Source organism: Drosophila miranda, chromosome 4 (assembly GCF_003369915.1).
Source record: "Drosophila miranda strain MSH22 chromosome 4, D.miranda_PacBio2.1, whole genome shotgun sequence".
Lineage (NCBI taxonomy): Eukaryota > Metazoa > Arthropoda > Insecta > Diptera > Drosophilidae > Drosophila > Drosophila miranda.
Window position 1 is genome coordinate 10,091,560 of NC_046677.1, and position 11,675 is coordinate 10,103,234.

At 42.1% G+C, this 11,675-nt stretch overlaps 4 protein-coding genes across 4 annotated transcripts in view; 3 read left to right on the plus strand and 1 right to left on the minus strand.

Annotated features, from left to right (window-relative positions):
- Positions 1-11,170, minus strand: part of LOC108161351 (nucleolar protein dao-5) — a 72,193-nt gene extending 61,023 nt beyond the window's left edge. The window contains exon 1 of the mRNA XM_017295592.2: positions 11,041-11,170. The gene's annotated coding sequence lies outside the window, so the exon portion shown is untranslated. The remainder of the gene's footprint in view (positions 1-11,040) is intronic.
- LOC108161360 lies at positions 4,360-6,064 on the plus strand. The gene is made up of 3 exons (XM_017295602.2): positions 4,360-4,834; positions 4,896-5,064; positions 5,127-6,064. The coding sequence occupies exons 1-3, from the start codon at positions 4,461-4,463 to the stop codon at positions 5,856-5,858; spliced, it is 1,275 nt and encodes a 424-aa protein (XP_017151091.1). The 5' UTR covers positions 4,360-4,460; the 3' UTR covers positions 5,859-6,064.
- LOC108161363 lies at positions 6,706-8,465 on the plus strand. Its single transcript, XM_017295606.2, has 3 exons — positions 6,706-7,321; positions 7,382-7,856; positions 7,921-8,465. The coding sequence occupies exons 1-3, from the start codon at positions 6,954-6,956 to the stop codon at positions 8,332-8,334; spliced, it is 1,257 nt and encodes a 418-aa protein (XP_017151095.1). The 5' UTR covers positions 6,706-6,953; the 3' UTR covers positions 8,335-8,465.
- On the plus strand, positions 9,453-11,120 carry LOC108161362. Its single transcript, XM_017295604.2, has 2 exons — positions 9,453-10,083; positions 10,134-11,120. Exons 1-2 carry the CDS (start codon positions 9,716-9,718, stop codon positions 11,020-11,022), a joined length of 1,257 nt encoding a protein of 418 aa, XP_017151093.1. The 5' UTR covers positions 9,453-9,715; the 3' UTR covers positions 11,023-11,120.
- Positions 11,171-11,675: the final 505 nt, after the last annotated feature.

Sequence of the window (11,675 nt, forward strand, 5' to 3'; positions counted from 1 at the left end):
AAAATATTAAATAAATAGAGAACCACAGGTGTACTCCAAGCAAAATTTTTATGTACTTTAAACCCAAATTACTCATAAAAGCGGTTTCCTTTTAAATATCTGAATAATCTACAATCTACCAGTACTCTATCTATGCAACATTCATAATATATCTATGGTATCCACATGCCTATTAACTAAAGGTCTGCATGGCTCCAATCAAAACAAAAGCCCAATAGAATGCATTCGAATTGAATAGAGTTGAATGAATGCGAGGCACACAACGAATTGAGTTACATATGAGAATGCGAGTAAGTGTTGGATTGTCAATTGAAATCCAATATTAGCCGGGAATCTGAATATTTAAAATATATATTTTGCAATATATTTTTTTTTTCTGAAACTGTGTGCCCTATTTCTTCTCAAAAGTCGACTCCACTGATATTGCTGCGCAAATGTAGAGGCAAAAAAAAAGAATGCATTCGAATGGAATCAGATTCAGCCCTCACTCAACTCATTCAAATCGTGCACATCGTTTGAATGTTGTTGGATGATTTATACGTCATCGCACTCATTTACTCGAACTCTATCGGCGTTGCATTCGAATCCATTCAACTCATTTTGCGCACGGTTAATTCAATTGCAGGTTTAAGCTATTCATGCGGACCTCTACTATTTACCAATCTATGTGTACAGGGAATTTCCCAGTCTGCTTGTCGAACTTCAAGTTGATTCTACGTCCTTCAGATAGTGTTCCTTGCCTTCTAGATAAGGCACGAGTAAGACCCCCCCTGGAATGGCATTGATTTAATCTAAAGATTGCGTTTTTCGGACCTAACGACAAATTAATCGTCTGAAACTACGCCCCTGTTCCATCCCAATTATATTCTTTAAAGAGAATTCTACTCTTTTCTCTATTTTATTTGCTTGTCGAACTTTTACTTGATTCTACGTCCTTCAGATAGTGTTCCTTAGGTATGTATTCCTTCTAGACAAGGCACGAGTAAGACCCCACCTGGAATGGCATTGATTTAATCTAAAGATTGCGTTTTTCGAACCTAACGACAAATTAATCGTCTGAAACTACGCCCCGGTTCCATCCCAATTATATTCTTTAAAGAGAATTCTACTCTTTTCTCTATTTTATTTGCTTGTCGAACTTTTACTTGATTCTACGTCCTTCAGATAGTGTTCCTTAGGTATGCATGCCTTCTAGATAAGCCACGAGCAAGACCCCCCCTGGAATGAAATTGATTTAATCTAAAGATTGCGTTTTTCGGACCTAACGACAAATTAATCGTCTGAAACTACGCCCCGGTTCCATCCCAATTATATTCTTTGAAGAGAATTCTACTCTTTTCTCTATTTTATTTGCTTGTCGAACTTTTACTTGATTCTACGTCCTTCAGATAGTGTTCCTTAGGTATGTATGCCTTCTAGACAAGGCACGAGTAAGACCCCACCTGGAATGGCATTGATTTAATCTAAAGATTGCGTTTTTCGAACCTAACGACAAATTAATCGTCTGAAACTACGCCCCTGTTCCATCCCAATTATATTCTTTAAAGAGAATTCTACTCTTTTCTCTATTTTATTTGCTTGTCGAACTTTTACTTGATTCTACGTCCTTCAGATAGTGTTCCTTAGGTATGTATGCCTTCTAGACAAGGCACGAGTAAGACCCCACCTGGAATGGCATTGATTTAATCTAAAGATTGCGTTTTTCGAACCTAACGACAAATTAATCGTCTGAAACTACGCCCCTGTTCCATCCCAATTATATTCTTTAAAGAGAATTCTACTCTTTTCTCTATTTTATTTGCTTGTCGAACTTTTACTTGATTCTACGTCCTTCAGATAGTGTTCCTTAGGTATGCATGCCTTCTAGATAAGCCACGAGTAAGACCCCACCTGGAATGGCATTGATTTAATCTAAAGATTGCGTTTTTCGAACCTAACGACAAATTAATCGTCTGAAACTACGCCCCTGTTCCATCCCAATTATATTCTTTAAAGAGAATTCTACTCTTTTCTCTATTTTATTTGCTTGTCGAACTTTTACTTGATTCTACGTCCTTCAGATAGTGTTCCTTAGGTATGCATGCCTTCTAGATAAGCCACGAGTAAGACCCCACCTGGAATGGCATTGATTTAATCTAAAGATTGCGTTTTTCGAACCTAACGACAAATTAATCGTCTGAAACTACGCCCCTGTTCCATCCCAATTATATTCTTTAAAGAGAATTCTACTCTTTTCTCTATTTTATTTGCTTGTCGAACTTATACTTGATTCTACGTCCTTCAGATAGTGTTCCTTAGGTATGTATGCCTTCTAGACAAGGCACGAGTAAGACCCCACCTGGAATGGCATTGATTTAATCTAAAGATTGCGTTTTTCGAACCTAACGACAAATTAATCGTCTGAAACTACGCCCCTGTTCCATCCCAATTATATTCTTTAAAGAGAATTCTACTCTTTTCTCTATTTTATTTGCTTGTCGAACTTTTACTTGATTCTACGTCCTTCAGATAGTGTTCCTTAGGTATGTATGCCTTCTAGACAAGGCACGAGTAAGACCCCACCTGGAATGGCATTGATTTAATCTAAAGATTGCGTTTTTCGAACCTAACGACAAATTAATCGTCTGAAACTACGCCCCTGTTCCATCCCAATTATATTCTTTAAAGAGAATTCTACTCTTTTCTCTATTTTATTTGCTTGTCGAACTTTTACTTGATTCTACGTCCTTCATATAGTGTTCCTTAGGTATGTATGCCTTCTAGATAAGCCACGAGCAAGACCCCCCTGGAATGACATTAATTTAATCTAAAGATTGCGTTTTTCGGACCTAACGACAAATTAATCGTTTGAAACTACGCCCCTGTTCCATCCCTCTACTCTTTCCTCTCATTTGTATGGGGTATATTTTATAATCAGCATGCATCAAGCGTGCGAAACCGAAACAACTGCCGTCATGAAAACCAAATTTAAACTACAACTAAATTATACGACACACGCCGCCACCAAATACAAGCTCACCCATACATGGGTATACGTAGAGCCAGCACACGCATCTAATACGAGTACATAACACTGTGATGATAACACAAAAAGCAAACATTGAAATACTAGTTCTGTTGACCCATTGACAGGCGGTGCTCCAGCGATACGTTGGCTGGAGCACCGCCTGTGTGGCTGCCGCACTACCCGGCAAACACCACACACGAGCGCCACTGACAGGTCTCAACAAATTGGAATCTCCAGAGAGTTCCATTCATGACGTGGCCGGACGGCCGGTTAGTCGATGTCAAGAGCCACGAAAGCCGAATTAATTACTGCTCTATCAACCCACAATCATGTGTATTCCAAAATCTCTCATTAGCTTTTTGCTGTTTTATTTTTTTGTTATTAAAAAGTCAATGACAATGCACAAAACCCACTGAAACTAGAGGAAGCAACGAGATAGAGACTAGTGTCTATTAAGGGGCAACAGTGGGACAAGAGTCATTTGATTAGGGATTCTAGAGATGCTTGGGATATGAAAGGCGGTGAATTCTCTGCCTGACATTGGAAATGGAAGAAAAGTAAAGAATAAGTTGTTATAAAAAAACAATACAAAAATTATAATATTTATCAGATAAAAAACAATTGATTTGTTATTTTAATTTTTAAAATCACAAAACTCTTTTTTTAATTTATATTTTAAAAAGTAAAAAAATTTAATCTTGTTTGAAAATATGACATGAAGACCCAAATTAATTTTTTTGACTTACATTTTTTTTGTACTCTTCGATTGTAGATTTTGGATTTTGGAGATTTATGAACAAGACTCCTTGAAAATAGATCTTAGAGATCTTTGAGTATCGATAGGGGATATCATTTTCAAGCACAAATTCATTCAATTTTAGATTAAAAACAGTTTAAAAATTAAAAATGTAAGGACAATCTGTTGATCATGGCTGGCAGACATTAGAGACATGCAACAGGCCCTAAAAATGCTTTGCAAACGATGATTAAAGCCAGAATAAAAGTACAAATTAAATTCCCATAGAACAGGATAAAATATTACGATATTTAGACACCACATTGATTACGCTATTCCATCCAATATTTAACTTACGAGACTATCTCTTTTTATAGTCATTCTATCATATCTATACAATGTACAATAGAAAGAGCAAATAGCGAACCCCATTTAGAACCCGCCAATAAACATAAACATTAAACACTTTCTACTAGTTCTAGTACCACTGTCCCATCGCCCGCTAGTCGCTCATGAGTTCACTTTTCATGATGACACCACAGAGCCATTTGGAGAGCACAAAAAAGTACCTGCCAAAACCCAACGACGCAACAAAAATGATAAAACGCTGCGTTCTCTGTGGCACTGAAATCAGTCTTCAACGGAAGGTTAGCGCGAAAGTGTTGCTTGACAAAGAGAATTCTCTGGTGAAAATAGTTTGAAAAAAAACATCTCGAAATGGTGGTCATAAATAACAAGCAGAAGATTTCGGTGCCCGAGTACCTCAACGAGCAATTCTTTACGGAAACTCTGGAAGAGGGTCTGCGGGAGACTAAGGTTACCCTCAAGGAAATCAATTTTGAGTGGGGCAGCAATCCGGGGGATAACTACTGCTCGGCCATCTATCGCGTTCTGGTGACATTCGCCAAATGGTCGGATAACAAGGAGTCCGCTAAGAAGGAGCAGCTTTCGCTGATTGTCAAGACCATTCCTATCACAGAGGCCACACAGTTCCTCGAGGATGTCAGTGTTTTCATCAAGGAGAAGCAGACCTATACAGACATTCTGCCACGATTGGATATTCTCAGTCGCGGCGACAAGTTTGGTGCCAAGTGAGTGAAAGTTTTTCATCTAGAAAGTTCTCCAATTGACGATCTGTAACTCTTTCTTTAGATACTACCATTCTGTAAAGGGTCCTGTGCAGACGATTGTCTTTAGCGACCTGAAGGTGGAGGGCTTCAAGGTGGCTTCACGCGAGTCAGGACTCGACTTTAACCATGCCTCGCTCATTCTGCAGCAACTGGGGAAATTCCATGCCACTTCCATGGTGCTGGCCCAGAAGGTAACGAAGTCTTCACATCATAAATACAAAGGAATTTCTAATCAGAGATCTTTCCTCGTTAGGATCCAGAGATTGTGAAGCAGTACACGCGCGGCATGCTCAGCGAGGATATCCTCATGAAGAGCGACACCTTTGAGAACATGTTTGGTGACTTCCTCAAGGGTCTCATCAAGTGCTCTGCCGGATGGCCCGGCTACAAGCACATCAGCGGACATCTCCAGCGTTTGAGTGACAATTTCAGGAATGTGTGTGTAGCGGCTTCAAAGCCCAAGGCCGGCGATCGCTATGTGGTGCTCAATCACGGCGACATGTGGACCAACAACTTCATGTACGGCTACGACAACAAAGATCAGCCAGAGGTGCCCACGCGTGCCATCTTTGTCGACTTCCAGCTGTCCTTCTACGGCAGTCCCGGCTGCGATCTGAACTTCTTCTTGAACACCAGCCTCAAGTTCGAGTTGGTGCAGGACCGTCGCGAGGAGCTCATCAAGGTGTACTACAAGGCCTTCCGGGATGCCCTGGAGTACGCACGCTTCGAGCACATTCCCACCTACGAGGATCTGCTCTACGAGCTGCGTAGCCGCGAGACCTACGGTCTGTTTGCGCTGTTTGCCTTCCTCCCGATGATCACCATGCCCAAGGAGTTGGCCTCGGACAACAGCATCGACAACATGCAGGATGAGGCCTTCAAGCAAAAGAAAGTGGATGCCATCTTTGCGCAAAAGGCTCTCAACGACTACCAGAAATGGGCCCTCAAGCGTTTCGATACGCTCGGTGTCTTTGGGGACTACTAGACGGAGGAGTTTTCTTTCCATTCGGGTTAGGCATTCACTAACCTTTGTGATAAAAGATATACACAGATATGATGGCACCGAGCACCACATCTGTACACAGAGCAGCCTGCTTATTGTAGATTTTGAGTAGAAGTATCTACAAGTCTCTATATTGTAGAAGTGGATTTGAATAAACGAATCCAATGAAATTGGATTCTGTAATGGAATTTAAAAACTATTTTAATGGGGGTTTTCTTGTCAGCAGATATCAGTGGTAGCATTGGGTATTTTTCATATTAAGTTATCATGATAAAGCGAATGATATGAAGTGGAAAATCCAAAGATAGCACAAACCCAATAAGATAAGAGACAAAGTTAGTTTAGAACTCAATGGAACTTTGTGAATTTTCTTTATTTAAGCTATCCAAATTTGAGAGCTAGCTTCTTAGAGGACTATAGCGAACCATAACACTTTTAGTCTACGTCATTACTCCCAACTGACTCCTTCGCTCCCCTATAAAAGCCGTGTGCATGACTGGGAAGATAGATACTCGGCTGAGACGCTCCAGGGAATGCTTTCGAACAGAAAGCCCATTTTGGACTGCTCCCTAATTTAAAAGAAATGTTAAGGCGACTCTAGGGCTCTTTTCTGTTTATCTGTTTATTTTTAGTGAAGGAAAGTTTTACCGTACCAACAATCTCGAATGTTAAACTTTTTCCCAGAACAATGTAAATACTTCGTTGACTAAATCCAAATCGAAATGCAAGTATACTCTGTACAGAGAATACTTTTCTAGATGCCCAGATGACCCAAAAATTGATTAATATCTAAGTGCAAATGTTTGCACAGACTCTTTTCATAAATATAACTCTTTCTTTTGCATCAATCGCTTCTCTTCAGTCATCTTCATTATAGCTTCAGTTGATCAAAAGCCCGCACCGCTAATCCCAACAGAAAATGCACTTCCATTAAGCCAATTGATGGCAGGTCCAGTGCCCCAATGCCCCGAACCCATTAAAATCAATTAGAAGAAACAGAAATCAGTTGGGAACATCGATGAGTTTTCACATATAAAACCATGAATAATGCACCGATCCATGGCATATTGAAGCACCATGTCGGACACAACGGAGGAGCAGCTGCCGCTGTATTTAACGCCACAGTTCTTCAGGCGCACTCTGGAGCACGGCCTGCAGCAGCAGGACCTAAAGGTCCTCGAGGTCCATCTGACAAATCTGACGCGTGGCGGGGAGAACTACTGCAGCAACATCTACAGGGCCTCCATCAAGTATAAGAATGCGGAGGGGAGGAATGTGGAGACATCGCTGATTGTGAAATCCATGCCGGACGAGAAGCAGGCCATTCTGGCCAGGCTGCACATCTACAACAAGGAGAGCATCTTCTATATGCACATAAAACCAAAGCTGGAGACGCTCATGTGGGGGAGAGACGATGCCACAGAGCTCTGGACATTGGGCGCCAGGTGAGACCTGCGGTAAAGGCTTCTGCTCTTGCACATCCCTTGATTTCCCTTTGTTTGCAGACACTACTACTCCACCACTCAGCCCGAGCAGACCATCATCTTTGAGGACCTCTGCTCCGAGGGATACCAATTGAAATGCCGTCAACTAGGACTGGACATGGATCATGCCACGCTGGTGATGCGAAAACTAGCCCAATACCATGCCCTAACCATGGTGATGGCCGAACACGAGCCAGAGACCATCATCGACCGCTATCCCTTTGGACTCCTGCACATGGACGCCATCAAGTCGGAGCCTTTCAAGCTGCTTTTCGGCACACAGCTCCTGAAACTGGCAGCTCTCGTGAGCGATAGCGAGGGATTTGGTGCAATAACCTCAAAGCTTTATCGCTACCACGAGCACTTTACGGAGCGGATCCTCAAGTCGGTGTATCCCTTGAGGGGAGATCTGAATGTCCTAAACCACGGCGATCTGTGGGTGAACAATATATTCTTTAAATACAATCAGGAATACAAAGTGGAGCAGGTGAAGATTGTAAGTGAATCATTGTTACCTTCGAGAGCGCCCCTCTTTACGAGTACTTATATCCCACTTGCAGATCGACTTTCAGCTGTGTTTCTATGGCAGTCTGGGCTTCGACATCAACTACTTTCTGAACACCAGCCTGGAGCTAGAGGTGCTCCGTAGCCAGCGTCAGCGCCTCATCGACATCTACTACGAGGCCTTGGTGGGGTGTTTGGAGCAGATTCCTTGGTCCAAGCCACTGCCCACCTATGACGCCGTCATGGCGGAGATACGGGCCCGCGAGGCCTATGGCTTCTTTGTGGCCTTTGGTTTCTTTCCGCTGATGAGCATGATCGGGATCGATTCGGAGGATAACTCCCTGAAGAACTTTCACGACGAGACCTTTGCCCGAAAGAAGGTGCAACTGATGTTCGAGGGAAATGCTCGAACGCTGGAGAGCTTGAAGTGCACGCTGAAGCGACTGGATGAGATGCAATTGTTCGACTGAACGATCGTAGTTGTTTATAAATTACTGCCGCCACCCTTTGCAAATTGAATAAAGAATTCGACAGACCTGATTGCCGTCTAATCAAACGTCTATTCACATTCTGTTTGCTGTCGCTTGACGCTTTAACTAAATTGTTTTGTTATATATTGTATGAGATCATGTAGGAATTAAGACAAACAAAATCACTAGCGAGAATAACGCCACATTGCATGCAGATAATGGCAGCAAAATTTATTAAATTATATGAAATACAAGATAATGGCAACAAATTTATAAATTATAAGAAATATAGAAATTTGGTTATTACTTAAAAATATAATCAACAGATTTTCACATGGTTCCCATGGGGGGATAATTACCAATAAATTTGCATATTTATTTCTAAAAATAGACAATCCTTAAATAGTTATGAATTTGTACTCCCTCTAAAAGGGGGAATTGTAGCAAAAAATTTATAAAATATGCAATTTTCAAATAAAATTTTAATTTTAATTTTAGAAAAATCTTTCTCTGCCATAAGTGTTAAAGAAACGTTATTAAATGGCTGAAATACAGCCTAATTTCCCCTTTTAATGAATAATAGATCACAGAAATTATATTTTTAAGATTACTCCTAAAAAACGAGTGTACACTCCTCAACACTCCAATAGATTCCACCTGAAGCGTAGGCCATGATGCTAGCGCTGTACTTTATTAATTTTAATATTATCTACAAACTCAATAAAATAATGTTATAATAAATATTATTATTAAAATAAAAGATAACCTTTATCGGGGTTCTTCTGTATAGTTTCCATAGTAAAAAGAAAGGGTCTAATCAAATATTTAGGGAATACAAATAATAGACTTGATGATACTCCTCTACCGAGAGTTGTAATTCAGAGAATACGTATAAAATGAATCGGTTTTAATTCGTGCAGGCATTTATCTATAGGGCGCTCCCCATATATATAATATAAAGCATATACAGAACGCTATAATACCGATTAATATAATTCAAATACGCAGCTCCGAGGCTTGATAAGATAATCGTCGTCTGTCAATCAGTCCGAATGAAAGCTATAGCCAGCAATCGCTCAGAGCGAGGGTGATGCTAAAAAGCTGCTGTTTAACGAAAACTGAATTCAGGAAATCGAATTACTACCCAAAACCGAATGAAAAAGGCCGCCTGCGGGTTTCGCGAGTGTTGCGTGTTTGAGCATATCGAAAATTAAACAAGTTGTCGCCTATTAAGAGAATTTATACTCCCATGTAAAAAAGCATATAACTATAATTAATTGGGAATTGGAAGCAGAAACAGTGGAAACAGTAGCTGGGACTGTGTCTCTGTCGTATATAAAATAGAGGGGCCCTATCTCAGAGCTTTTCAAACGATCACAAAATGTGCAGCATTGAGTATGATGCGGAAGTGGCCGCTCCGCCCAAGCATCTGGATGTGGCCTTCTTTGAGGAGGTTCTGGAGACGGCCCTGCGGACGGCCAGGGGGGTCCAGCTGCTGAGCATCCACATTCGCATGGGCAGCAGCACCGGCGAGAACTACTGCAGTCAGATCTATCGGACAAAGGTGGTGTACCGGCTGCCCGGCCAGGCGGACCAGCACATGATGTTCATTGTGAAGAGCATACCGCGCGTGGAGTCGGTGGAGTTCATTGAGGATCTGCAGGTGTACTTGAAGGAGAAGGTCACGTATCACGATGTGCTGCCCCGCCTGGAGCTGCTCATGAAATGCAAGCGGCGCTTTGGACCCAAGTAAGCAGATCAGAACAAGGCAAATTCCGTATCTTATTCCGCTTTTGCAGGCTCTTTCAGTGCCTTAAGCAGCCGGAAAACACACTGGTGTTTGAGGATCTTGGCCATTCCGGCTTTGTGATGGCCTCCCGCGAATCGGGCCTAAATGAGGAGCACTGCCGCTTGGTTATGGAACGTCTGGCCGAGTTCCATGCCACCTCCATGGCTCTGGCCGTCCTGGATCCGCAAATCTTTGAGGCCTATAGCGATGGCATGCTGTCCCCCAACGGCCTGGCCAAGGACGATGGCATGCTGATGCGCTTCTTTGCGGACAACGGAGAAGAGCTGCACACCGTGGTGAGCTCCTGGCCTGGCTACGAGCGCATTGCCGAAAAGATTGGCAAGTACATGAAGAACCAACGGTCAAATCTGGTGCGCGCCCAGGCGCTGCAGGCCAAGGAGATCAGGGTGCTCAACCACGGCGACCTGTGGGTCAACAACCTGCTTTTCAAATACGACAACGGCAAACGACCCCAGGACCTGATCTTCATTGACTTCCAGCTGAGCATCTGGGGCAGCCCGGGCATCGATCTGAACTACTTCTTCTACACCAGCCTTAGCCTGGAGGTGCTGCGGCACAAGCGGCCCATGCTGCTGCGCACCTACCACACGCGCCTCTCGGAGACGCTGCTGAACCTGGACCTGGGCATCCCGGTGCCCAGCTACGAGCAAATACTGGAGGAGGTGCACCGTCGCGAGTGCTACGGCTTCTTTGCCAGCTATGGCATATTCCCCACCGTCAGCCAGGACAAGTCCCAAACAGCCGACAACAATCTGGAGAACTTCACGGACGCAAACTTCGCCAAGCAGAAGGTCAGACAAATGTTCGAGTCCCAGCGTCTGCGGGAGACTTTGCGCTACACTTTGCCTCATTTCGAGCGGGCTGGGGTCTTGGATTAAACTAATTCTAGCACTTACTTGTTACAAAATACGTTTAGACGATTGCGCTTATCTTAAATTGTACTTGAAACACTTTAAATATCATTTTTTGCACTTCACTTCCAATGTTTAAACTTTTTGTGTTTGTTTTCCCTCCAAATTTGCATTTACCGTTTTTTCAGTGTGAACGCCAGTTCTTATTTAGTGTGACCCTCAATATACCGTAAATATACTGACTATTGACTGACTGACTACTGTTCTATTATACATATTCCTCGTTTTTGATATTCCGCTGAATATTACTAGCTAGATAGAACTCTCAGCCCTGCCCACATAATTTTATCCAATAATATATTAATTTTCTACTTGACTGGCTTGTTTTAAATACTTGACTTATTTTCTTGCTACGGCGATTGCTGTTTTTGCTCCTCAACAACAATATAGCGTCTCGTTATGATGATAAAACGAACTTAGTCCACTTCAGCCCCCTCTATTTAAATAGTTCATCTACTTCAGGTAAAGGGCTGAAATTATTAACGATTGTAAATTCTTGTATATTCATGCCATCTTTCATCGGAACTTAAAAATAAAAACGTAACTTTCACCTGAACTGCGCTAAAATTTATTTAATTTTTGTTATTTTCGGTTGGCTTATAATAGGTTTATCGTTCTCC

Coding starts and splice junctions, on each gene's coding strand:
- LOC108161360 (XM_017295602.2), top strand. CDS start 4,461: ATGGTGGTCATAAATAACAAGCAGAAGATTTCGGTGCCCGAGTACCTC. Junction 4,835..4,895: donor GGCGACAAGTTTGGTGCCAA/GTGAGTGAAAGT, acceptor CTCTTTCTTTAG/ATACTACCATTCTGTAAAGG. Junction 5,065..5,126: donor CCATGGTGCTGGCCCAGAAG/GTAACGAAGTCT, acceptor TTTCCTCGTTAG/GATCCAGAGATTGTGAAGCA.
- LOC108161363 (XM_017295606.2), top strand. CDS start 6,954: ATGTCGGACACAACGGAGGAGCAGCTGCCGCTGTATTTAACGCCACAG. Junction 7,322..7,381: donor CTCTGGACATTGGGCGCCAG/GTGAGACCTGCG, acceptor CTTTGTTTGCAG/ACACTACTACTCCACCACTC. Junction 7,857..7,920: donor AAGTGGAGCAGGTGAAGATT/GTAAGTGAATCA, acceptor TCCCACTTGCAG/ATCGACTTTCAGCTGTGTTT.
- LOC108161362 (XM_017295604.2), top strand. CDS start 9,716: ATGTGCAGCATTGAGTATGATGCGGAAGTGGCCGCTCCGCCCAAGCAT. Junction 10,084..10,133: donor AAGCGGCGCTTTGGACCCAA/GTAAGCAGATCA, acceptor CCGCTTTTGCAG/GCTCTTTCAGTGCCTTAAGC.